Source organism: Phodopus roborovskii, unplaced genomic scaffold (assembly GCF_943737965.1).
Source record: "Phodopus roborovskii unplaced genomic scaffold, PHOROB, whole genome shotgun sequence".
Classification (NCBI taxonomy): Eukaryota; Metazoa; Chordata; class Mammalia; order Rodentia; family Cricetidae; genus Phodopus; species Phodopus roborovskii.
In genome coordinates, this window is record NW_026126409.1 from 30,159,104 (window position 1) to 30,186,001 (window position 26,898).

Below are 26,898 nucleotides of genomic sequence, written 5' to 3' on the forward strand. Positions count from 1 at the left end.
CCTGACTTTGCAAACACTGTATTTGTGTGTATGTATACATATATGTGCTTTCAACATACCAGCTTGCTACTGTGTTTTCCATACAGATATTTGTATGTACACACACACACACACACACACACACACACACACACACACTCACACACACGTGTATATATATAATAACTACACTCAAAAAGGTTTTATTTTTTAATTCACTGGTGGAGGACACTTTTGTCTGCTCATGATTCAGGGAGGCATGTTCCCATGGATGCTCCCACTGCACCTGCTACATAGCACCATGAAGCCTGAACCCCATTTAGCTGACCCTGATAGAGAGGGATCCAGAAGACAGCACTGCCCCACCTTTCCCATCACAGTATGCTAATGCTGATCTGACTCTGAGACAAGGGGATGCTACCTGCTTTCTTCTATCCCACCACTTCTTAGAGCTACTCTGCCCAGTATAATAAGCGTTGGTCACCGTGCTGAAGTTTTAATTCACTAAACAAAATGAAAACCAGTCCCTCAGCCACTCTAGCCCCCATTCAAGTGCTTCAGTAGTCACATGTGGTTGGCAGCCACTAAACAGGATAGGAAAGCTGGACCATTTCCACCATGCAGAAGTCTGAATGGGACAGTTGCTCCCAGTGATATGGGTGCTGGAACAGGGTGAGATGAAGGGCAGCAGAGTTTCCCTAAGAGTGTCACTAAAATTGAACCTTCCCCTGACCAGGCAGCACAAAGGGCTCGGTCTTTAGGACCTGTCTCTTCCCAGCTCTCAACTTCTCTTTTCCTAAACAACATGGTGTCTTAGTTAGGGTTTGTATTGCTGCAATGAAACACCATGACCAAAAAGCAGGTTGGGGAGGAAAGGGTTTATTTGACTTACACTTCCATACTGCCATTCATATTGAAGAAGTCAGGACAGGAATTCAAACAGGGCAGGAGCTGATACAGAGGCCATGGAGGGATGCTGCTTACTTTTTTTTTTTTTTTTTTTTTTACTATGATTTGCTCAATCTGCTTTCTTATAGAACCCAGGACCACCAGGCCATGGATGGCACCACCCACAATGGGTTGGGCCCTTCCCCATTGACCACTAATTGAGAAAATGCCTTACAGCTGGATCTCATGGAGGCATTACCTCAGCTGAGGCTCCTTCCTCTGATGACTCTAGCTTGCGTCAAGTTGACACACAAAACCACCCGGTACAATGGACAATAAGTGGTGTGCTTAGTCAGTCAGAATGTATAATGCACCTCACTTTGAAAATGAAATCACTCTTTCTGTGGCTGAGTAGAAACTAAACCATGTTGCCAAACTTAAGGCCAATAAACAAATGCAACACATTTACCTCTTTTAAACTCTCTTTGCAGAGTGGACAATATGGTGTGTGGTCTAAACAGCGCTCAAGACAATTCTTACAGAATGAATGTCCACAAGGGGTTGTTACTGGCTCAAAAAACAACCTGAAATCAAACAGAGTACATGTTAGCTTTCAAATCAGGAACCTTCAAATTGGAAAAGCATCTGTTAATAATGGACCACAACACAATCTCTGCTTAGAGAGAGGTCAAGCTAGGGGGCAGGAGAGGGGGCAGAGGACAATGCTAAGTGATCTGTGTCCTCCAGATCCTTCTGAAAGATTATCATCAACAGATGCTCCCAGAGACCTAGAACTGTGGTGATTACTGCAGTAGCCACTAGATGGACACCTGTGGCTAGCAAACACTTGAATGTGGCTGACCCAAAATGAGCCTGGAAAGCAAACTCAATGTAAACAAAGACAACTGAAAGTTAATAAAGTATGTCACTGGTAATCATTAGATTTTTAAACAGCCTCATCAAAAATGGTCCTTCATTGTCTCATAAAAGCTTTGCTACATAAAATACACCAAAAAGGATATTATAAGAAAATTACAGTGATACGAGTATGAAGATTTCATGATGAAATTCCTTTGCATAATAACTTAAAAACTTAATTCAGGGAAATAATGGTCTAGCCTGGCATGGTGGAACAGGTATTTAAAGTCATTTTTTAAAGATTTATTTATTGTGTATATAGTGTCCTTCCTGCAGGCCTGTATGCCTGTGGGCCAGGAGAGTTTACCAAATCTCACTCGAGATGGTTGTGAGCCACAATATGGTTGCTAGGAATTGAACTCAGGACCTCTGGAAGAGCAGTCAGTGCTCTTAATCTCTGAGCCATCGCTCCAGCCCTAAACCTAATATTTTAAATCCAGCACTCTGGAAGATGAGGTAGGACAATCATGAGTTCAAAGGTAGCACAAGCTACACAGTGAGACCCTGCTTCAAGAAATGAAAATGCAATAAATATGACTGAGGAAGCATCAGAACATAGTATAAGATATGACTCTCAATACAGAAAAACTCTATTTACTCTATAATTATTTCCTAAAAGATACCTCCCTGGCTTCCCCCGGATATTACTAGATTTGTATATACTTTGAAATTATCTGTGGTAATCCCTGGATAATGGAACAGGTTCAGAATGAAGAGACCTGCAGAGGAGCACTACAGAATCACATGCTCCGCCTAGAAGGGCCAGCCCCAGGCCATGGGCGGGCTGTAAACCCTGGAGTCTACCTTAATTGACATCACAACTTCCCACATTCTTTTCCTAGTTGTACAACCAGATTCTCCAAACACTGAGGTAAAGGTTGTACAAACACTGGCCTTGCTTTCTAAACTTGGAAAGCTGAGATTCAGAGGTCTAATTATTTCCTCAAAGGTGTAAAAAGCTAAACTTAGGACTAAAATTCCAACTTCTGATCCTTAACCAACATTACATTTACATCAATACAGTCATCTTCATAAAATGTGATACACTTACACTTACCTCATACAGAGAGAACATTCAAAATCGGAGACATCTATTAATTCTTCTGGGACATCACCATAAGCTAATGAAAACACACAGTCTTCACTGGGAGATTCTATTCAAATAAACACACAGGGTTTTACTCTTTAGGGGAACAGTTCAAAGACCATTCTGAATCAATACTTTAGTTGGGTAAGGGTAGAATGGAAGCCTTACCACCTTGCTTTTTCAGCTTATTCCTCCCATCTTCATTAATAATCATATCCTGTTCTAAGAGAGACAGCTTTCTTTTCAGCAGAACACCTTTTCCCTGAGCAGACAGTAGAGGCTCTGAGGACACCCGCTTTAAGCCATCTTCTCTGGCAGGCACTGCCGCCGCTGAATTGATGGCTTGTGCTGACCGAGCACGATTTAAGCTTCCTTTGACAGGACCTGGGGTGTCCTCTGGTCGTTCTTGAGTCTATGGAACATAATAAACAAAGGTAACATCTCTTCACTGTCCTTTAGTCTTTTTTCCCAGAAGAAAAATGGAAGGGAGATTTCAATTACTTATAATATACATTTGGAAACTCATTTAACAGAACTTTTTAATTCTAAAATTTGGTAAGTAAATGACTTTTGTCCATATTCACTCAGCCTTAGACATCAAGCTGACGGATGTCACAGTGATGTTTAAAGCAGAGGTAATAATGTAGACGCTCCTGGAATGGGAATGAAATATTTACAACCTCTGATGTTCTAAAACATCATAAATTTTCTGACAGTTAAGTGACCTAAAATGGTGGTCAATGAGAAAATATTTTACAGAGCTTTAGTATAAATCAAAAAACAGCAGACAAGATCCTGTTATTGTAATGAGATAGGCAATATGCACTTAAGGAGGTCTTAGTGCTTGATGGTGGAACAGTGCAGTCTTAGGAGTGGGGCCAGGAATACAAAGCAATCCTTACCTGCTTCAGGATGAGTTCACCAGGAGAGTGAGGGTCTTCCACTACTGAAGGGAAGCCAAAAGGTTTGTTTTTAATACATGGTAATGAACTCCAGGGAGACTCTTTCAGACCTTCCTTTACGTTTTCAGGTGACAATAAGTCACACAAAATCTGTAAGAAATATTATAAAAATACATTAGAAGATATGTACTATGTGGTGAAAAATGGCAACATAAACTTATCTATTCAAATTCTGGGAGGTGTTTGGAGCAGACATTATTTTTAATAATCAGGGAAAAAAAGTCAATGTATTTTAAAGTTTTCCAGCTAAGGTATGTCTCAGCAGGGACCATATCACATCAAGGAAAAAAAAAAAAAAAAGTGGGGACAAACCTTTGAAAGAAAGGGAAAGGCTAACTTTTTAAAGATAAGGATTACAAAGGGAAGGGATTTTAAGAGAAGCAGAAACTAATCTAACTAATCTATTAGTGAGCCCTATTCTGTCAAGACAGATCAAGGTGCCCACTACAGTGTATTTTTGGGATGGCACTGGAGTACTGTGGTTTGTGTGAGCTGAAGAACCTTGACTCAAGCACAAACTCTAAACATACCATGTTTACACTAATCATAGCCAGTCACTGACCAACTACCCATATGGCAGCCTGCATTGTTGGGCACTTGCTTGGGAACAAAATGCTGTTCTGCGGTAGCTGAGGGTTCAAATGCAGCTGTCACAATGCTATGTACATCTCTAAAATCCCACTCAACTGTAACATTTACCTACATTATATGTAGAGCATCCTGAGACCTGTAGAAAATCCTTACCAAAGAGGAGGATGCTCACCAGCATGGAAGGTGCAAAGCTCCAAGCTCCTTCAGTGTCTGCAATCTCACCAGGAGGTAACAAACCTGACACTGACCCTTACAAAAGGCCACACTCTTTAATACCACAAAGGACAAGTGGTGTGGCACGTTTTCGTGGACACTGAGGTCACCTGCCTAGGGCTCTAAGTAAGGATTTTCCTCAAGGAACTTTTCAAAGACTCTCTCTTTTCAGATGCTGTGTCAGTTTGACCAGAGCTAAATGTCGGTTTTTGTTTGTTTCCATGATGGCACCTGTTTAACTTGGGTTGAGCTGATCTTTCCTCTGAAGTCATTTGATCATGGGACTCTCGCCTGTTGCTCCCCACTTCTTCCCTCCCTTGCTGTCTCTTAAAATAACACTTCTATCACCCACTACAGGGGCAATCTATGGACACAGACATGTGGAGTGCTGAGATAAACAAGGCCAAACAAGCTCAATGGGCCAGCACTACTGTCAACCACGGAAGGAAAAGGCCTGTGTGAAGGCACAGGCAGGTCCAGAGACTCCTGAGTGGAGCATAAAAAGTACCTTTCCATAGAGACTGTAAGCTTGGATACTGAACAACGTACAGCCCTTCCCAAAGTGCTCTGCCCAGAATGGTTTCAATTAATTAATTCTTTTTTTTTAAATTTTGGCGTATTTATAGAGAGGTATCTTGGGGATGGGACACAAGTCTAAACATGAAATTTTTCTTTCTGTATCTTGTAACCATAAACTAAAAGACATTTTATATCATGTTTTCAGTGTTGTTGTGTTTAGTGTTTTGACTATGACCAACCAGTCATATGAGGTCAAGTAAGAACTTTTTCACATATAACATGGCATCCCATTCCCAAAGTTTCAGATTTTTGATTTTCAAATTAGGGTTGTTCAACCTAAATTTGGAAGCATCTGTATTAATTAAGCAAAACTACTACATTGAAATATCTATGAATAAAATTCCTTGGTTTCATCAAGAATTCAATATATGAAGATAACAACATGCTTGTCAAATGGCTGCTCACATAAAATTCCTTCTTACAATCCTTGCCTCACTGTTTTGTTTTTTTTGTTTTGTTTTGTTTTGTTTTTGGTGGGTATTGTTCCTGGTTTGGGCAATGATGATGTCAGCCCTGCCTTAGACAACTATTGAATGTAAACATATTACCTTTTCTACTTGTAGCTTTGCAGGTGCGAAGTCTTCATCAAGGGCTAAGCACTGGAGGAAGAGCTGTAAGGCATCACCCAGGAACCCAGCGTCCTGCAGGACTTTCCCCTTCCTGAAGTAGACCTGCAACAAAGCACACACACGCCAAACTTTATGCACAAAACTCTCGGCCAAAACCATCCAGGAAACAAACAAAGGGTTCTCAGACATGCTGATTCTGCAACCGAGTGGCTCTGAGAAGAACAAGCTTGTGAAAGCCTATCTGCTAATCCAAAGAAGTGCTTCTGGGGAAACTGAGGCCCTCAAAATGACTAGACCAAAGTTCACAGCAGTTAGTGTTCTCAAGACCAGGGATACGTCTTCACTTGAGATATTACTGATGTCAAGACTTATTTATCGTGCGTGCGTGTGTGTGTGCGTGTGTGCGTGCGTGCGTGCGTGCGTGCGTGTGTGTGTGTGTGTGTGTGTGTGTGTATACATGCAGGTGCCTGAGGAGGCCAGAAGAGGGTGTCTGAATCCTCAGGAACTAGAGTTAACAGGTGTTGTGAACTGCCTTCCATGGGAATCCTCAGGAACTAGAGTTAACAGGTGTTGTGAACTGCCTTCCATGGGTGCTGGAAACTAAAAGCAGCAAGTGATCTTAACTGCTAAATTCCCCAATTTAAAGAGTACTCATATAAGAATAGTTGCTTGAGAGAAACACAAAACAATGTGTAGAATTTATTGACTTTAAGATGTCTAAAAAGCATGTATTAATAAGCATGTAAAAACATCTTCTTTAAATCAGGGCAAATACTATTAATATTTAAACTGTGAGTGACTTCTTCTAATACACTGAATAGATCATTACCAGTTATAAATAATTTCAGTAAAATTTAAATAATTACCTTGTAACTATTAGTGGCAAATAATCGTAAAATTTACATCACTGTAGTTCTTAACAATCAGAAATTGTTATTAAACTTTCAAATATGTTTAGTGAACAACCTATGTATGTAAGTAATTCAACATCTCAGGCTATGGCGGACTGTATATTAAAGCTAAAATACAATGTTCATATTACCTTCACAATGTGAGGGGAATCTAAGTAATTAATTAACTGGATTCCCTGCTACAAATTTCTTGTGGCTATAACTACTATCTCTCTCTCTAGACATATACAGATATATACATATATATATATATATATATGAGACATATAAATATATATGTATTTAAATGGTCTTTGGAAGATAGAATTATTCTTTGAGGACATTTTATAATTAAAACAAAGAAACAGGCATCTATTCAAAAGTTTTTATAAAATTAAACGTTAAACATAAAAACAGTACTTTTTTAAAGTAAAAAAAAAAAATTCAGGGCAACAGGTCCATGTCTCCCAAGTTACTAAGTAGTGTATCTTAAAAAAGTACTTAAGATACAACCTTATCAAAATCCTTGTCCTGTCTTCCTTTTCTCTATGATATGAGTCCTATGACAAAAGGTGAGTCCTAGAAATCACCTTTAATTCAGCAGAGATGCAGTGTGTGGATCACTTCCCCAGCAGGCAGCTTGGAAACATCTCATGTGGTCAGAAGGAAGTGGTCTTGGAGTCACAAGATCATGAGTGCTACAGCATTAAAGGAGGCCAAAGGCTGTCCACATCAGCTCTGGCATCCTTCAGACATCACCTTGTGAGTCCCAGGGCTCTGCCTCGCTGCACTAGGATTATAAACCTATAGCAAGGAACCTGGCATTTTACATCGGTTCTGAGGCTTGAACTTAGGCTTTTAAGCTTGTTTGGTAAACACTTCATTGATTTAGCTCCAAACTATATATTTTATCTGAGGCTAACCACCCATTCTGTTATGACCTGTCACTATATCTGAAGTTCTCACGGCTGCCACTGTAAAATTCATGCAAATGTGAACAGTCACTTTACCTCAGGCCAGTTTGGAAGCTGAAAGAGAACTGCATTTAGATCCTCTATGGCTGCTTTAAACTCCTGGAGGCCAGCATAGGACTCTGCTCTGTAGATTTTGAGAGTCAGGTCACTTGGCTCTGAAATAAACAATTCACAAGGATATCATTATTTTAGAAAGATTAATATGATAATCCACAAAACACTGTCATACTAGATTAACAAAAAACTTGTGATTCCAAAGCCAATAACCGCCAAATTAAAGTTTATAAACCAAGTACAGCATTTGTGCAACACACTTATGACAAAAGTTGAACACAAGTTTTATCATGAGATCATTTTAGTGGCAAGAATAATAATTAGGAATACTGGAAATGTTTTTGTGATAAAAAAAATTACTTCAAAGAAAACTTTTTTTCCCCCAAAAAAGTACTTGATAAAGATTTTAAAGCCATGTCTTACACGTTTATAAAACTTGCCGTTTTGAAACTCTGTCAATTAAAATAGAATTCTATTACTCACCCAAGACTTTACTTTATAAATCACTGTTTATGAAAACAAACAAAACAAAAACACTTCAGATGAAAGTTCCACAGTGACATCGAAGTGGCCAAGGCTCAGGTCTTACAAGGGAGTAAGTGTCCTGACTCTAAAGGGAATGGACTGATCAGAATTAGTTCATGGTCAAATCTTTCATTCTCAGCCATAGCAGGGCTGGAACCTACACACAGACACCTAATTTCAAGTGGTCCTGAAAATTGCTCACTATTACCTTCACTGTCCTCTATGTGTGTGCTTGAGAAACCAAACTGTTATCCGATGGCTTTAGAAGTCAGCCACTTAGCAGTCCTCTTCTTTTACTGTAATTAATTACTAGAGGTAGACTAAAGTCTAAGCAAACATTTAGTAAATTATTGACAAGGTTCAGTTGAGTCTTCTTTTAAAGCTATTCTTTTTGAGCCTTTACAACCTTATGTTTATAAAACAAACCATTTATTGTAAAAAAGGACACAATGACTCTTAAGACGCTTCCAAAAATACATTCAATGAAACCCAACAGCTCCTAGTTTCCTCTAGTTTTTAAGTAGTGCTTTCAGCAGATGGCCCCACAAAATCTTGAATTGATATTTAATGAGAAATATCTTACTTCCTAAAGAAAAAGACAAGGTAGCTAGCTGTACACTGGAGCTCACAGAGCAGTGACTGCATGCAAAAGGCCTGTACATCCTCAAGCCAGAGCAAAGCCCAGCATGCAGAGAGGAGGTAGCCATGAAGCCCCACCCCTAGAGGAGGAGCCTGGCAACTGCTAGCTGCTGAGAGTCAAGAATAGTTTTCTTTAAGACTAGGCCACCAAGCTCCAATGGAAGGCCACACATCCATGAATCCATTAGCCACACAAATTACATTTGGTGGGTGGGGGTAGGGGAAGGAGGATACAAAACTGGGAGGAGGAGTGGATCTGGGGTGAGTTGAGACAAAGGGTGAACATGACCCAAACTTGTTGCATAAAACTCTCAGACCTAACAAAAAAGACATGACAACAACTCTATGTTTCTTCTTAAAGGGATAACTTAAAAGTAATCTCTGAACAAAACTGTACAGAAAATTTAAAAGCCTGGTAATTAATCAACCAAGAATTATGCTGGAGTCTATGAGCGCTCAAGCTCCCTTACATCCCACCTGCCTCTGAGCACCTTACAATCTAATGGGGAAGCAGCATCAGCAGCACTGACTGGGAAATAGAGTGTGCTGTGTGTGCGTGCATGCCAATGCTGTCCAACACTATCCAAAAGTGAGCATCCGGGAAGTGTGATTTTGCATCACAGCTCAGGGGCTTCCAGCAGCCTGGGTGAGGCAGAACCCTATGGAGAGGGAGTTTGAAGTGTAAGCATAGCCCACAGTCTTTGAACCCCTTGGTGGGCTTCTTCTCCTTTCACATGTTTACAGCAAGTTCTCACCATGCTTGACACACAGGGCACACTCAGATCTCCCATCCACCTGCTCTAGTGACCACTTGGTCTCCAGCTTCTGGCAGGCTGGGGGTGTTGGGGGAAGTTTTGCACACGGGGTCCAGATGGTAGACACAGCAGTGGGACTAGGAAGCCTAGCTGTGTCATATATAGTGCAGTAGGCCCTAGGTGGCGACCAACATGAAGCCACCTTTGCCATACTTTCCTGGTCACTATGCATAAATAGTCACCATTATAAAACAAGAAAAGTAGTTGTCCTCACTCTGACAAAGCTGTAGAAGGGGCTCTATCTTTTCTACAAGCACTCAGCTATCTATGTAGCACCCCTAAAGCCCGCTCTAAAAAGTGGGTGTACTTGAAGTAAGAGAAGAGCCATACTCTGAGAAGAGAGGAAAACAGAGACAGGATTTAAAACTCTTGCCCAACTCCTTGTAGATCAGATGTTAGTAGAATAATTATTCTGAATGACTCCATTAGGAAACAGCATCATACTCCCATCACTTCTGAAGAGAGCAGGCCCACCCCACTCACTTCCCATTCTCAATTAACAAGGGAGCCAAGCACATTAGTTCAGGCCTTTGGGCATCAAACATACAGAATGTTTACTCTCCACATAAACTTTCAGGAAAGCCAACTGAAAATAACAATCTACCCTGTCCGTGCCATCAACTGAAGTGTGCAAGTCAATAATGATGAACCACCTGTTCCACACTTGAAGACACTAGAGTATACAAAGGACTTTACCTCCTGTGACATCATGGAGGAGCCCCAGTCCACTACTGCAGGTGCTCACACACCCAGCACATGTCTGCCACATCATATGCTTTGTTGAAGAGTGAGTCATTGGGATGACATGGTTTGTGCTAACCATACTGAAAACAATGACTGTGGTTCGTATAGCTTGGCATGGTGGTACTCACCTTCACCTCAACATTCAGGAGTCAGGAAAATCCTGAATTAGAGGCTAGGGTGGTCTATCTGATAATTCTAAGGCTATATGGTGAGACCTGACCAAAACAAATAAGTAAGTAAGTAAATATATAAGTGAAGAGCTGTGTTGGTCCTGAACTCTGTGATCTGACACAGATGTAGTTATTTGCCATTATTTACCGCTAGGGCCTGTCCCCTCAGTCATGCATTTTTACCCTGACTTCACAGTCATATTTCCATCGCCCTGCTACAACTATCCTCAAATAAGCTTGTTCTCCATCAAACAGTACTTTCACTTTTTTATTAGTGATACTGCTGACTTCCCAAATCACAGTCATCCTTGGCAATGCCAAGTCTCTCCCCTCTTTTCCAATTCTCCTGCCAGTAGTCCTAAGTTAAGGCTCCTAGACTCTTTTCAGTCCCATTACAAATCTAGCTACCCTGTCTTCACCACCCACAAGACAGCGATGTTACTGAGGGTAAGGCTTCTTTGAAGCCTTACTTCAAATTATGACCCCTTCTCACCCCCCATTTCAATTCCCAACGAGAGACTACTGCTCTGGGGATGCCATTTCATGTCCTGACTCCTCCCTTTGTTCAGTCTTCCTTCCTCATCATTCTATCCCTTACACAGCTCTCTTCTTCTCTGGATGACTTTTCCATCCAGCATGACTCAGCTCTCGCTGGGATGCTTCCCACTGGAGTCTTCCTTGATACGGAATATCATTTGGATAACAGTGTGTAAGGTCAGACTACTTCATAGAAGCCCCTACTTACTGTCGTCCTTGGCAAATGACAAATACCTTTTATGTGACTTAGCTATGACTGACGGGCTTTTAAACCCCCCCCCAAAAAAAACCAACCTTGTGCGTTAGAAGAAGTGTGTGTACATGCCATAGCACCCACATGGAAGCCAGAGGTAATTTCATGTGTCAAGTCCTCAGCTTCTACCTAAAGACAGCTTCTTTCTGGTTCCTTGCTGTAGAAGCCAGGCTGGTTGGCCACTCCACTTCTTAAGGTTTTAATATTTTTGTCTCTCACCCCACTACAGCTATGCTAGGATTACTGACACACAGTACTGAAGCTAGCTAGCTTTACTTGAGTCTCTACAGATTCAAACCCACGTCCATACAATTATGCTTTCCATAATAAGTCATTGATTGCCTCACACCTGAGATTATTTTTTACGAGACTGGGTGTGGTGGTGCAGAGCTGTAACCTCAGCTACTAAGAAGACAGAATCTGTAAGATCTCAAGTTCAAGGCCTATCTAGGCAACTCAAAATAAAAGGTGAAAAGGGCTGGGGATAAAGCTTAGTGCTATAGGGCTTGCCCAGCATGCATAATACATGTATCATGCCCAGGCGGGTAATGACAGACTTAAGATCTCAACCCATCACTCTTGCTACAACCATCGTTCACCTCTACACTGCTAGTAATGAGAAATTAGTATAGGACCGATGCATGGAAGATGTGGTGTGTATGGTGACTGCACCCCTTCACTATATGTGCACAGCATTTGAAAGCAGCTTCATTCTGGGAGAATTGCCCTCTCCATCATCTCTGTGCCCTCAGCTCCTGTTCCCACAATGTTTTGTGATCGGAGGAAACACTAAATCCTGACCCATCTGAACTCCTCGGTCAAGTTCTCATTTCCTCTTGCACTTGGGACTATCATAATAAGACAGATAAGCTCTGCTGCATGGCTTAAGAAACTAGGAGACCTGCCCATGCATGTCATGGATGGAAGGAGTTCTCTAGCCTTGGGTCCTCGTCATTGTGTCTATCTTCAAACATTAGCAGGAATCTTAAAGTTGCTTCTTTAACCCATCTTAAAGTTGTGTTTTTCTGTTTTGTCTTTTGTTCTTTTTTTTTTTTTTTGTTATAGTGCAAAAGTTCTAAGATGTACACTGAGAAATTGAAAAACAAAAAAAATTAGGACTTAAACTAGATAGGGTAGTGCATATTATAACTTCATCATGTGGTTAGAGGCAGGGTAGGGAACTTAAGGCCAGCCTGCACTAAATGAGTTCAAGTTTAGCCTACATGATACAGTAAGAACCTACCTCAAAAGAAATTGTACACATGCACACACACACGCACGCACACACACACACACACACACCCCTCTCACTCTCCATCACCTCTAAATGGCCAGTATCTGGACCATCAAAAGACAAAATCATGATGTACTGGCTGCCTGCTTCATCCCATGGGAAGAAGAGCTGGGGTAGAGGTGGCAGTGCAGGCACGTGGTACTCTGAGTAACCACAACACAGGTCCTCTTCCAGCTGTCCCAGTAGCAGTAATAGCCATACCTCCATCATCACCCACAGCTCAGACTACTCTCTCCTCCAGAAAATCGTCAACGACAGGTAGGGATGAAGTGTTCTGAGTTGTCACATGGAAGGAATTTGGGAATCCCCATGTGCACCAGTCATGATTCTCACCATCAGCTCAGTCTTGTGATTTTCAGTTTAACCAGTCTTCAAATTCCCTGTGCTGCCAAATAGATCATCAAAACAGCACTGCCAAGGAGAATTCGCATCCTACCCAGGAGACTGGCAAGCCAGCTGTGACCTGATCATGTATTACAACAAGCAAGAGTCTGTTAGGAGGCAGAGACCGTTTCTTCAGCAAAGACAGGAAAGTTGTGATCGCAGGAGTCATTACAATGGAAACCATACAGACATCAGTAAAGGCAGAGCCTGTCACCTCAGTGTGACAGCAACATTGTTTAAATGGCCATTTTGGGCCCTGTGACTAAACTGATCTGAATTATTTTTGAGAATCTATAAAGAATAGCTTTCCAAGTTGCCTTGTTTTTTTTTTTTTTAATACAAATTTTCAAACCCATATCTGGTTTCAGACAGAAATGAGAATTGTGCTTCCAGTTCAATTACACTGATAACCTCTCACTGTCCAGATCCATCCATCCGTCCCCATCTGTCTATCTGTCCATCTGTTATAACAATCTCGCACTGAAGCTGGAGCTCAGCAAATCAGCTAGACTGGCTAGCCAGCAAACACAGAGGAGTCTCCTTCTTCCTCCCCAGTCAGGATTACAGGCATAAGCTATATGCTCAGCACCACGGGTGCTGACACAAAACTCAGGTCTCCTGGCTTGTATAGCAAGCACTGTACATACTGGTTCACTTTCCAGCCCCATCTGTGGGTTTTAATGAAGAGGAAAGGTTTACATAATAGAAAGTGCCACAATTCTTCAATTTCAGATGGCTTGGGATGGGTGAATTGTGTAGATTAGCTGTATTATGAGGTTAAGTGTTTTAAATATGTTATCCATTATACTGAAAGAAATCTCTTGCCAATATTATCATTTTAGGGAGAGCGTGAGAGAAAACTTTCAAGCTGAAATGGTTATGCATGTTCTGGTAATCAGAAAATGTGCTTATTCAGTGATTCATTTTATTAGCATTTTGGGAAAACATTGGTTAGAGATAAATCATACTATTTACCTCAAAAAGTAATATTCTACAAAAAAGGTTTTAATGATTTTTAAAACTTCAATTATACACACAGGTCAAAATCTAAACATGCTACTTTGTCCTAAGATTTCAGAAGTTTTTCACTAAATCACATTAGCTATATGGCTGGGCCCAATGGATATTACCTATCTCCATATGTTTACCTGTGCATTAAAATTAGTGTTGCAATTATCTTTTAAGGAGAACAAAATGTTAATGCATAGTCAGATAAAACAGTTTACTAAAAGTATTCTTTTTGAGGTAAAGATCCATGGAGCCATATAATGGGAAGACAATGCCCTATCTAGACATCTCATGCCACATCAAATTTGACTCTCAATCAGAAGACATCTGCATTTTGATGATGATCCTGCAGCATTTAAATATCATCTAACCGTGTAGGCTATTTCACTTAGGCATGTACATAAAACCATGATGAAACAGGCTAAAGAAACACCCTTAAGTGATGCAGGACTCTTACTATTAAGTTCCTACATTGTGTGTATGCACAAAATGTCCTGGTTGGTGAACTTATTCTTCCTTATTTATATATTAAACTATCAAAATAGCCAATGATAACAAAAAGTAAACTTTTCAATTACTTTTTGGGTAGTCACAGGTAAGGAGAAAGATCCCAACTGATATGTGGGTCCCCAGAAGTGTGTTAGGCAGCTTAACTCTTTGACTCTCAGTTTCTGCACCTCGAAAATGCTTCTCTATAAAATAGTCATATCCTAGCTCATGGTGGTATAGGCCTTTATCCCATAACTCAGGAGGCAGAGGCAGGAGGATTTCTGGGAGTTGGAGGCCAGCTTGGTCTACAATGTGAGTTCCAGGATAACTAAGGTTGTTATGCTATGCCTCCACATAAACAAACAAACAAACAAACAAACAAACCAACAAACAAACCCAACACATACCTTAAAATTGCTCAAATACTGAATAAAGTAACATATGTGGGTTAAAAAAAAAAAAACATAGATGGACCTGACACACAAGTACTCAAGCAGTAACAACACTGCTGATAACACAACAATTTCTGATGAACTCTTGACATGTGTTTTAGAAGAGGATGTTCCACCTTGTCATTTAACCACATAAATCTTAGACTACATGGGAAGCATCTTTAGAAACACAGACTGGACACTACAGCTGTCCCAAGTGAGCTGGGGAAAAGAGAAACTGAAGGAAGCTGCTGTCTTGCATATTATAGGGCTCTGAGAGAATTCATCTTCTGTAACAACTAATTCCAATTCTGAAAAACACCTGGTAAGGAAAGAAATGAAAAACCAGACAATGAGAAGGCCTAGTTAAGAGCACTTGCTACTTTTCCAGAGGACCCAGGTTCAATTCCCAGCACCCACACTGGGACGTTCATAATTGCCTTAACTCCAGTTCCAGGGTATATGATATCTCTTCTGGCCTCTGTAGGCACAGGTACACATGTGATGCATATACACAGACACATGCATTTACGCACACACACACTAAAAAAATAACAATGTTTAAAGTGACAATTTAAATAGAAACAATTTTAAACAAAAAGTTACTGTGCAAGTAACTATAAATCTAAGGTAACTACATTTTTTGTATACTTTGCATTATTTGATGAATAAAAGACAGGTAAAATATGGAAAGTACTTATTAAAACAGGACATGTAAAAGGTATTATAGGAGCAGGCTTTTCCATCTTCTTTAACAAAAGACTGTTATTATATAATCAGTCTTTTTAGAGACACAACACTGTAAAGACTTTTCAAGCCCCTCAGTAACTAAATGACGTTAGTATAAATTCATTAAAAGCCAATAATTAACAAATTCAAAATTTTAAATTAATTTTAATACATATTTTGCTACAAGGAACCAAAAACAAAAACTCTGTAATGACAGGGACTATATTTTGTTCTTTATTGTATTCCCAGAATCTAAAACATATAGCATATGTTCCTGACATATCAAAGGCACTCAGTAAAGACTTGTTGAGTGAATAGTATGAGGAGCCAATATTCCTTAAATGCTGATACTTAAACCTAATCCACTTTCAGAGGCCAGTCGCCTGCTTTCTCCTTAGATATTATTTGACTAGAAGCCATGTGAAACCCTTGGGCTCTTCTTCCTCAGTCCGTTAACTAGAAACACTGATGCTTGCTTTTCAACTGGCATGGATTTTGTGGGGTTCAGTTAAGATGATGGAAATTAAAATATTCTGAGAACTATAAGAAGCACATATCTGCCTGTGTTAAGTTCTTTGTGCAGTGAGGATATAAATATGTTCAGAGTAAATTAAAACTAAATCACTTTAAACTGGTTGAGTTGTGGAAGATTGCAAAACCCTTTATATTCTGTTTAAATATATCCAGAATGTGTTTGCTTTGACCAACTTTTTTATAACTAAAACTTCATAGTATCATTTTTTTCCCCAAACTGATATAGCAGGCTGCTACTGATATGTATAATCTACAATCAGGATTTAACCTTTACTTGGTAATAATGTATATAGAAATTGGAATTGAGCTTGAAACCACAAGGCTTAGACTTCAGTTTCAGCTAATTCACCTAACTATAACAAAGCATGCATGTTGTGAGACTATCTATGGTTTTCTGAGAATTTACTGTGTGAGGCACTTTTGGAGCAGTTCATGTGTTTTCACTCAATTAATTCTCACAGAAACCCTCTGTGGAAGAGACCATACTCGTGTTTTAGACAAGGAAATCAGAGCCCGGAGTGGCCAAGCCACATGCCCATGCCACACAGTAAATGGAGGCTGTACTGGGACTCTGGTAGTTGTCTGCTTGCAGTGTGCAGAGCTTTGTCACGAGCCATAAAACATCCCTAGCTATAGAGGCCTCAACTTCCTTCTGAAGGTTCCCTGTAGAATCCATTTATACATATAAAAATACTGAAAGTCAAGAACTATATAATTATTATTAAAGACAAAAATCTGGGCAGGTGAGATAGCTCATAGGTAAAGAAGGCATTTGCTGCCAACCCATTCCCCAGTCTAACATGGAAGAGAAGTGATTCCCACCCGTTGTCCTCTGGCTTCCCCATGCACAATGGCATGTATGTGTGCACATGCAATAAAGTAAATAAATGAAAATATCAAAAAAGTAAAAAAAAAAAGTCCCCTTTCCTTACACAATTTAAATAAAAGCACCTGTGCACGCACGCACACGTGTGCGTGCACACACACCTGTTACAAAAGCCAGTCAAATTGTCAATTATACTGCTCTTTTGGAGAGTGGGGAACACAGGAAAGAGTGAAGGTCAGTGTATAAACCCAGAATGAAAAGACAGCAGCACTCCACAATGGGAACAGTTCAAAAGACTTGAGTATAAAGATTCAGTGCAGGAAAGACTTTTACATAAGCTCCCTGAATACTAAGAAGAAAGTTACGAAACATCTGAGAGTTAATACCAAAAGATCAATGGATTAAATGTTATCTAAATATATTTCAATGCAACAGAACCTTATGTAATCTCAATGGGACTTCTGATTTTGGCAAGGGTTTCCAAGCTTTCTTTTTCTGTCGACAGGGATAAGTTTGGTTGTGTGTGGGCCAACTGCAGACTGGATTATTTTTTTCTAATAGTATTTGTTTCATTCTAAGAAACATGAAAATAACAGCGAAGGATTTTTTTCATTATTGACATCGACAGTATCATTAATAACTATAGTTGGACAATTATGTTTCTCAAATGCTTACCTGGCTAACTCACCAACTCCCAAAAAAGTTAACTCTGACAAATGGACAGACAGATTTATGAGGTTAGCAGCTAGCAAATTGTGGTGGGTTGCTTGTTCTGAAGGCTAGGGATGCAAGCTCTACCCCAAACTATACACCTACTCTTATTAATGGCCATAAATTTACCATCTACCAACTAAAATATGTTTTGTCTAATTGTTCTCCCTTTATCTCACACAAAAAATTCAAAAAAATAAAAATATTATTCTCATTAGTGTCATTAAGACACTTTATTCAGGTATATAACTATTGATTGTTGGAAAACCTACATATAAGAAAAAAATGAATAAGCTAACAAAGTGAAAGGCAAGAGACTTGGGTTCTAGTCCTGAAAAAATGTGGTTATGTAGCTGGTAGACAAATCCTACGTGTGGTCTGTGAAGCTTGGAAATAAGAGTTCATTATTTATAGCTTTCCTATTAAAGATAATATCCTGATCTAAGCCCTAGAATGTTAAGACTGGGTACAGGATGTTAAGTGAGTTCCTATTTAGAAAATGTACTCAACTATTCTCTCCTAATATCACCTGAATTAATTTAATTAATCCAGATCTACATCAGACACTAATAACAAATATTGCTTCAAGTTTCATTCGAGAATATAGACTGATGACAAAAAAAAAAAAAAACCTTTCCTTCGAAATAGACATTAAAATTTCTGTTAGATGAACTATAGAGAGAGACAGATGAACCCTAGGTCAACACGTAAAAGTGGAGCACCTGAGCTGCCCATACAAGCCACCACCCAGGTGACTGTGGACAAGCCACCTGTCCTAGCTGTTAAGGTCAGACCACAGCCTGTCCTGTTACTGGATGACTAGGACAGTTTCCCCACTTTATTCACTCAGATAGCTTGAGTCAGCTCCACAGAACTGTGGCTTCCAAAGCTTTCTTTTGTTCTGCTCCTCATGAAAACACTGGAAGAAAATGAAAACGTAATCTATTTGTGCTCCACTCCAGGAGTACGATTGAAGCTACTGTCACTTGTTCAACATGACTCAAAAATTCACATGATGATACTTTCTGTGACAGTTTATAACTTAACTATAACCTAAAAATCAGTTCGTATTTCCAGTGTCGAATTCCTGGGGAATATTCCCGTAAGTAATTTCTCCTGGCAGGCAACAGACACAAAGCAAGCCCAACACCAAGTGACAAATGATGGCATTGTTGCCATCCGGGCCTGATTCTTCTTTCCTGTAGATGGTTGAGTCTCAGAATGTTTAGCAGCATCTTGGGAAGGGCTGCTACTAGATGTCTGTAGTGATACGACCCCCAAAGGATGGCCATCCAAAGATATCTCTAGATGCTTTTCTAGATAAGGTCCCCTGGTATAAAATCCCCAGGAGGTAACCCCCACATCCCCACCCTCCAACCTGGTAGAGAGCAACCGAACTCAAAGATCTAAAGAGGAACTCTTGGTTTTACTAAGTTTGCGTGACCCTTTTTCCCCAGCCTAAAGCCATCTTAAAAAATGCGCTAACTAGGAGAGGAAGACAAAGCTACTGCTTCTTGGAGACCAAAACTCAAACTAAAGACGGACAAAGCTTCCTTTTACAGGTCTACTGTGAGTAAGGCAAACTCTCCACCAACTCCAGGGGTATGTGGGAGCACGCCCAGAGATCTATGACAGCAGGATCTGAGACAGGCAGGTGGCCCTTCCAGGAGCAGGCCATCCTGCAGAAGCTATCAGGTAGGAGTTGACCACCTCGGGGACAGCCGGCCACCAACTCCGAGCCCGGCCGCCACTGGGCCTCCGGGTGCCGGTGCCCGCGCCGAGCTCCCGCCACGCCCACCGAACGTCACCCGTTACACAACGCCCCCCCACCCAGCTTATGCAATTCTGCCCTCCCGCGGCTTCCAATTGCCCCGGTGACTTTAGTGCAAGACCAAGGTAGACCCGATATCCCCGGACCCCGCCTCGTCTGGGGGGATGCTCGCCCCACCCCGGCTGGGGTTCCCGGACAGCGCACAGCGGGAAGCCCGCGGCCCCCACCCACCCAGCCACACACCCAGTGACCCGGGTCCCAGCTCGGCACGCACACGCGGGGACCTCGCGTCCGCGCCTCTCCCCGCGCCGCGTCACTTGCGACGATCCCAGGCGATCCCCACCGTGACCGAAGCACCCCGGGGCGCCGCCCCCTCCCACACCCGCGATCCCCGCTCGCCCGACCCGCACCGCAGCCCCGCGTCACCTGCTCGCAGGGCGTCGCAGGCGGCGGCCAGGGCCTCTCGGTAGCGCCCTTGGTGTAGCAGTTCCCCGAGGCGGCCGGCCGCCCGCGCGCGCTCGCGCTGGCCCGGGAACCACTTCTCCGCCAGGTGGTTGAGCACGACGCTGGTTCGGAAGTCGGCGATGGCGGCGGCCAGGGGCGGCGGCCGCGGGGTCCCCTCGGCGGCGGCGGCGGCGGGCGGCAGGCGGTCCCGGCACAGGCGGCAGCGGGCGCGCAGTTCCCTTAGCAGGCAACGGCGGCAGTAGCTGTGGCCGCACGGCACGGTCACCGGCTCGCTCAGGAAGCCCCGGCAGCCCAGGCAGCTGAGCAGCCCGGCCGCGCCCGCCGCGGGCGCCGCGCTCCAGCGCAGCCCGTGGCGGAGCCGGTAGCTGAACACCAAGCAGTCCACTAGCGACCCGAGGCGCTCGGGCCTGGCTGGGGCCCCGCGGCGCAGCGCGGCCGCGAACGCCTCCAGCGCTCCCTTCAGGTGGCCGCCCAGCGCCAGCAGCTCTCCCCGGCGGAGCAGCAGCTCCCAGCGTCCCGGCTCCGCGCCCGCGCGCTCCAGCCGCTCACCGCCGCCGCCCACTTCCCACGGCCCGTTCCTGCTCCGCGGGCCGCCGGCCGTCTCCCGATTCCCGCCCGGGGACGCCCTCGCCACGGCCGGAGAAGACATGGCCCGCGCAGGGCTGCTCCGCCACCGCCGCCCGCCGCCACGGTCCGGGAACCTCCGGGGCGCGCGGCTCCTCCGCACGCGGCCGGCGAGCAGGGGGGCGTGGCGCGCGGACATGGCGGGGCGGCGCGCGCCCGGGGAGTCCCGGGGGCGGGGTCTGGACGTGCGGGGCGGGGCCTAGCGGGGCGGAGCGGGGCGGGCCTTGGCTGCCGAGCCCGGCCTCCCGACACACGGCCGGCCGCCCAGTTCCCCGGAGCCGGCCCACCGGTGCCGCCCTTTCTGAGCCCCTCCTGGCGAGAGACGAGAGATCAGATGATCCCCAGCGGGGATCTAATTGGCTTCTCTGACAAGAAGGGCATGATTCGCGACTGAACAAAGCCGGTAGTCTCCCGGGCGGCCTGCCTGCTGGCACCTCCTATAGCCTTGGCCAGTCCCCAGGCCTATGTGGTGGGCGTCTTCGCACCCTCAGTTCTGTAGCCCCAAACCTGCTGCACCTGAGTAAGGACTTCGGCCACTCCTGGCCGTGGAAGGAAGACTTGGGTGGCTCTGGATGCCCTGGGTTACTGCTGGCAAGTACAAGCAGAGGGGCAATGAATGCACGATGTGATGACTTTGTGACTTAAATCTGAAATCGGCCAACCTCTCTCTCTCTCTCTCTCTCTCTCTCTCTCTCTCTCTCTCTCTCTCTCTCTCACTCTCTGTCTCCCTGTCACTCTCTCTGTCTCTGTCCCTCTCTCTCTCTCGCTCTCTCTCCCACTCACTCTCTGTCTCCCTGTCACTCTCTCTGTCCCTCTCTCTCTCTCTCTCTCTCTCTCTCTCTCTCTCTCTCTCTCACACACACACACACACACACACACACTCCCTGTCCTGAGGCTGCTTCCTCCCAGCACGGAGAGTTTTTCCTGTTGCTAGGTTAGTGCAGACTTCTGATGAAAGTTCATTAAGAGTATGAACGACAGGAATGGACTGTCCTAATAAAGCCCGATACTTTGTGTGCGACCTTAAACTTAAAAAGTGCTTACACCAAAACCCATTAAGCCTTAAAACAAGCCCACGAATGCACTTAAAAAGTGAAAGTCCCCAGGTTCCTCAGGTGAGCTCTACATCCTACATAAACACACTAGTCCACGGTGGCTTAAAGTTTTTTATAATGGGAAGGTGGGAAAAAAGATTTTCCAGGTGGCAGAAACCAGATCACTATAATGCAAGCTGTCTGTCTGCAGCGTTGTTGACTGAAGACTGTTTGGCTCATATATAATGAGTCCTAGTTCCTTTAAATGTGACAACAGAGAGTTTAATACTCGCAATGGAAATATTTATAGATTTGATTACAGGGTACTGGATTGTTAATGTAGAAAGGGATTTGAGGCTTTTGGGTCTTTTTCAGCTACTTGGTAACAGGAAGGGGAATATATTTGTACCAAAACCCCACACTCAGTTTTATAAAGAGATTTTAACATCTTCTCACTGTGGTAGTATCATATACAATGTTTAGTAAGCTGTTATCTATCTTCAAAAAGTTTTTAGTTGCGATTTTCAAAACAAAGCAAGTGGATAGTCATGCTGTCTGAAATTAGCTATTGGTGAAACTGCTGTTTATACAGAACAGGTAATGAAGGTCCCAAAGTGTCTTCCAACTACACAACGAGCAAACGCTATCTTTAGAAAAGACGGAGGGGACAGAAACAAAGAGGCAGAGGAAGAAGAGGTAAAGAAAATCCTAGGCTTCTGTTCCAGCAGTGATGCACAAAGACTTTCATATTGCCTCTGAAGCAAGCTACAGTCAGGCAAAGAGCACTTCCTCATCATCTGTGCTGGGGAGCACAGGGAATTTTTCATGAGCAGAATCTTAAATCTAAGTCACAATGGGCAAAGCAATTGTGTTTACCATATTTGTATAGCTCTGGGATCCAGGCCAGGACCTCCCCCTGCCTGTTAGGCAAGCCCCCAAGCATGGAACCCCAGCCCAGGCAGAACAATGACTTTTGTTAGATGCCTAGATGTTCACTTAGGACTTAAAAATCTAACCAGCATAGCACACACACACACACACACACGTTATTCACTTTTATGGTTCAGCATAGCACACACATACACACACACAATGCTATTCACTTTTATGTTTTATTCTCATCCCCAGCAGTTTTCAAAATATACCCTCACAAACATTTCATTACGTGCATTCATGATTAGACAAAGAATAGTAAATTGATAAACATGGATTCCTTTTCAGATACAGTTTAAATCAGGTTTGTTATGAAATTTCTCTCAAAAAGAAAATGGGTGCTTCAGAAAAGAAAACAAAGAATCCCTCTGTCCTTTGGAGTTTCTTCCCTTAATGAGTATGACAGATACACCTGATGCTGGCATGAAATGAAGTGACACAATTATGACAAGGTTGGGGGGTGGTAGGAGGAGCCACATCCTGTCCTGCATGGCATTTGTGAATGGTTATAATTCATGTTTGCTGGTTTATACATTTACATAACCTGTTCTCTCCCATTTATGTAACTTATTTATGTAAGAGGCTGTACTTCCACTGCGGCCTTTGTATGCAGCACAACTTCCCCATGAATCAGGGAGCCTGAACACAGTAACCCCTTGCTTTGTAATAGGTCATTCTTCCATCATTCTGTACCACCAAGAAGGGTATGCCCTTTGTTGCCACTGCCTCTTTAACTCAAAGGAGAACTAAATTAGTAGCTTCATTCATTTTTCTAAAATTTAGCCTTTGGTCTCTGACTCATCCAGCAGGCTGCGATTAAAAAGAGGGCATCCTGCAAGTCAGTCCCTGGGCAGGAGGCGTCTAATGGCTTCAAGGGCTCTCTCCTTTCTTCCTGTGAACATTACTGGCTTTTGTCATTCTTTGCTAAAGAAGTAGTACAGTCAGGAGGTTTGTATTTCATTTCAGTTTGTGTGTGTGTGTGTGTGTGTGTGTGTGTGTTGTCTTCTAAAATAGATCAGTTATGTAAGAGACTCAGAAGAAAAGCGTATCTGTTTCCTAATTTGGAAAATGCTTATCACCATCATTCCATAGTTATCCCTCCTGCCCACTGCCGCACCCCAAAGACTTTTCCTGATATAGTTAGAATGTTAAGAATAACATTGACACAATGGTTTTCTTGCACACAATTCAACAGAAGGGCATTTGAACCTCCTGTTTGTACAATCAATGAATTTACCATTCGTTTTTCACATTGTCATTAAAAAGAAAGACAACCGAGTTTAAATTTGAAAGAGAATAGTCTGGGGGATGTAACTCAAAGATAGAATATATACTTAAACAATCCTGGGTTCAATTTATACACATACATACATCATATGTACATACATACATACATACATACATACATACATACATACACACACATACAGTCCATCTCCTGGCTCAGGTTAATGACATTCTAGCAGCTGGAATCTAGCTAATGCACTGAAAGCTAAACTATAAATTTTCACATAATCAGCCAATGTCCAATAATGTTTCCATAGGTAAAACACTTACAGAAAGGGCTTCAAAATCCCCCTTCTACTAAGTCTCAGGCATTATATATGAAGGCAACGCTGAGAGACTTCTGTCTTGACAGAAGTCTTCAAGGGAAGGGAATCCAGACGCTTTCCTACGTTTCCTGGGTTGTGGGGGGAGGTCACCTGTTTCACTAGCTCTCATTTGCCATCTGCACAGAGGACTAACTAGAAGCAGCTCTGAGCTGCCTCCTACCCCTGGAGCATAGCTGAAGAGGTTTATGTGAAAGCAATGACTGGTGGAACAATGTTTCCCAAGCTCAGGAACACAGCAGCATGACACCTGATGCAAATGGAACAGAAGGAAAAGGCTGAAAGGGAGGGGGCCCTGTCTTGAGAACTGTACATTGTTGCTGCACTCAGCCCTGCTCAGAGCAGGTGGAATGAGCCTCTGGGCCAGGGGTATTATGCAGCCACTGGTCAGGGGTCCCCTAACCCCTACATAGCTGCTTACCCCTACCATAAATCTGGAAGAGGCTGGAGAAAAGCCTGGGGGGAGGGGGGCTGGTTATGTAACAGGCATTTGTAAGGAAGTTTATATAAGATGCTAAAAATACAGTATATGATCGCTGCAATGGTGTTCTAAGTGAAAAGCCCTAATGAGGACAACCTGAGCAGGTTAAATAGAGGTGATCCTGAACAGACATCTAAACCTAGTGACTTGCAGTGGCTTACCACTTGCTAAAACTGCTTGCTATCCCTGCAAGGAGCACTCAGGGATTTTCCTAAGGGCACTTGCCCTAACTCTTCCAAGGACTCTAGGAGTATTGAGTGCATAATCACTATTCTATTTTATTATATTCAAATGGATGTGTTCCCCTAGTATTGGGCTCCTTTTCCTGTTTTGTTTGTTTGTTTGTTTGTTTTTTCCAGACAGGGTTTCTCTCTGTAACAGTAGACTGCTGGCCTCTACATCCTTCACTCTTCTCAAGGCCTGTTCTAGGGGTTTCCTTCTGTCTCCCTTGCCTGGGATAGTTTGTAGACACCCCCAAGGTCCTGCCACTCTTTTTATTGTCTTTTGCACAAATGTCACCTCCTCTGGTGACTTCCTTGTTCCAATTACTTCCTTAATTTTATCTTTAGTATCTCTCCCCGAGATATGTTATACCATTATATTATTTGCTTCCCCCAAAGAATATGCATTGTACTCAGGATTTTATCTATATTACTCTCTGCTCTATGTTCAGCACCTGTAACACAGAACAAGGTACTGATAACAAATTGAATAAGATGGTGTGTATTTGCAGTCCAATTGCTCAGGAGGCCAAGTCAAGAGGAACATGAGTCTGATGCCAGCCTGGACTATATCCTAAGACCTGCTTAGAATTTTATTTTTTAATGGAGAAAGGAGCTCCAGGTCGACCTATAAAAACATATTTGCTTGGATGCTCAGTTTCTTCTCCTGGAATCTGGGGACATGGTCACAATGAGAAAAAAGATTGGTGTAAATGGGACTAAAGATGTGCAGGGATGCACAAGATATTTAACTATATTCAAGAGAGCTATGTAGAAATAAAGTTCCTATATCAGCCTACTTGGAAAGGCAATAGTCACTGAGTAAACTGATCTTTGGGAAGTTCCTGCATGTACTGGTAGATGCCCTTCCCACTTCCTTCCTCCACCATGGTTTTGTTTCATGCACACATTCCCAAGTTTATACAAGCTTGGCTAGGCCACCTCCTTTAGACAACAAGGCACATGGGACAGTTTTTGATGGCATAATTTCAATTTCTTTGCCACTACATTTTTAGAACCTGACTTATTGAATAAACCATAAAATAGGATTACAATTTATAAAATTTATAAAAGAGTGACATGGAGAGAGTGACTGACTATATACTTTGCTTAAAAGACTAGTAGGTTAACAGGGATTGGGGGACTTTGGTGAAGGAGATCAAGCATGCAGAATATGAAGACCCCCGTGACCCGGTTAGCCCGGGCAATCTGCATCCCAATGTGGTCCACAAATTCACTGCCCAAAAGGGAGAGGTGGTAACTTCACAAGGTAGAACAGCCCATGTGTTAGTCAACTTCTATCATTACACCAAGTGGAGATCCCAGCCCATCATAGGTGAGGCCTATGGTAAGGCAGGTATCATGGCGGGGAACAAATGGCTCACCTCATGCCCCAAGAGCAAAGATGGATGGGGTGGCACCTGAGATTTCCTTCAAAGACACACCCCCAACAACCTGAAGAAATTCCATTAATCCCTACCTTTTGAATGTTCCTCTACCTACCACTTTTGAGAACAAGGTTTTACCACATGGACCTTTTGAAGTACTTTCAAAACTAAATTATAACAATTCAGAGCTAGGAGATGTAAATATACAGATCAGAATCAAGACAAGGACTTAATGGTAGAACAGGCAGCTAAAGCAGTAGTTGAGAAAACCAGAAGAGACAAGAAGTAAGAGAAGGGCCTCAGCCAGTAGAGGCACATACCAGATAACTTGACACTAAGCCACACAGAGAGCTCTTTCATCTAGTGTGGAATCCAAATGTCTTAGTCTGCTCCTGCTTCTATGACAAAAAAAATATAGTTTAAATGATAATTTATATTTTTAAAAAAAGTCATAAATTCCTTTCTCTCATTATAGAGACTGGGAAATCCTCCCAGGTTAACTTTGACTCAAGTGCCTATGGCTCTTAGGTTCTTAAGCACCACGCACCCCTGTATCATTGTTCACTCTCGAAGCAATA

General features: G+C 42.8%; 1 protein-coding gene across 2 annotated transcripts in view; it reads right to left on the bottom strand.

Moving 5' to 3' along the window:
• Window positions 1-20,807, bottom strand: part of Lonrf1 (LON peptidase N-terminal domain and ring finger 1) — a 31,295-nt gene extending 10,488 nt beyond the window's left edge. Inside the window, exons 1-7 of one of the 2 annotated variants that reach the window (XM_051182283.1) lie at window positions 19,991-20,807; window positions 7,687-7,805; window positions 5,766-5,888; window positions 3,775-3,924; window positions 3,044-3,284; window positions 2,843-2,939; window positions 1,337-1,451 (exon numbers count right to left, since the gene is read on the bottom strand). In XM_051182283.1, the coding sequence (XP_051038240.1) occupies window positions 1,337-1,451; window positions 2,843-2,939; window positions 3,044-3,284; window positions 3,775-3,924; window positions 5,766-5,888; window positions 7,687-7,805; window positions 19,991-20,792 (1,647 nt within the window). In that variant the 5' untranslated portion in view covers window positions 20,793-20,807. Of the gene's footprint in view, window positions 1-1,336; window positions 1,452-2,842; window positions 2,940-3,040; window positions 3,285-3,774; window positions 3,925-5,765; window positions 5,889-7,686; window positions 7,806-19,990 lie in introns of both variants that reach the window. The other variant, XM_051182281.1, reaches the window with a different exon arrangement.
• Between the last annotated feature and the right edge of the window lie 6,091 nt (window positions 20,808-26,898).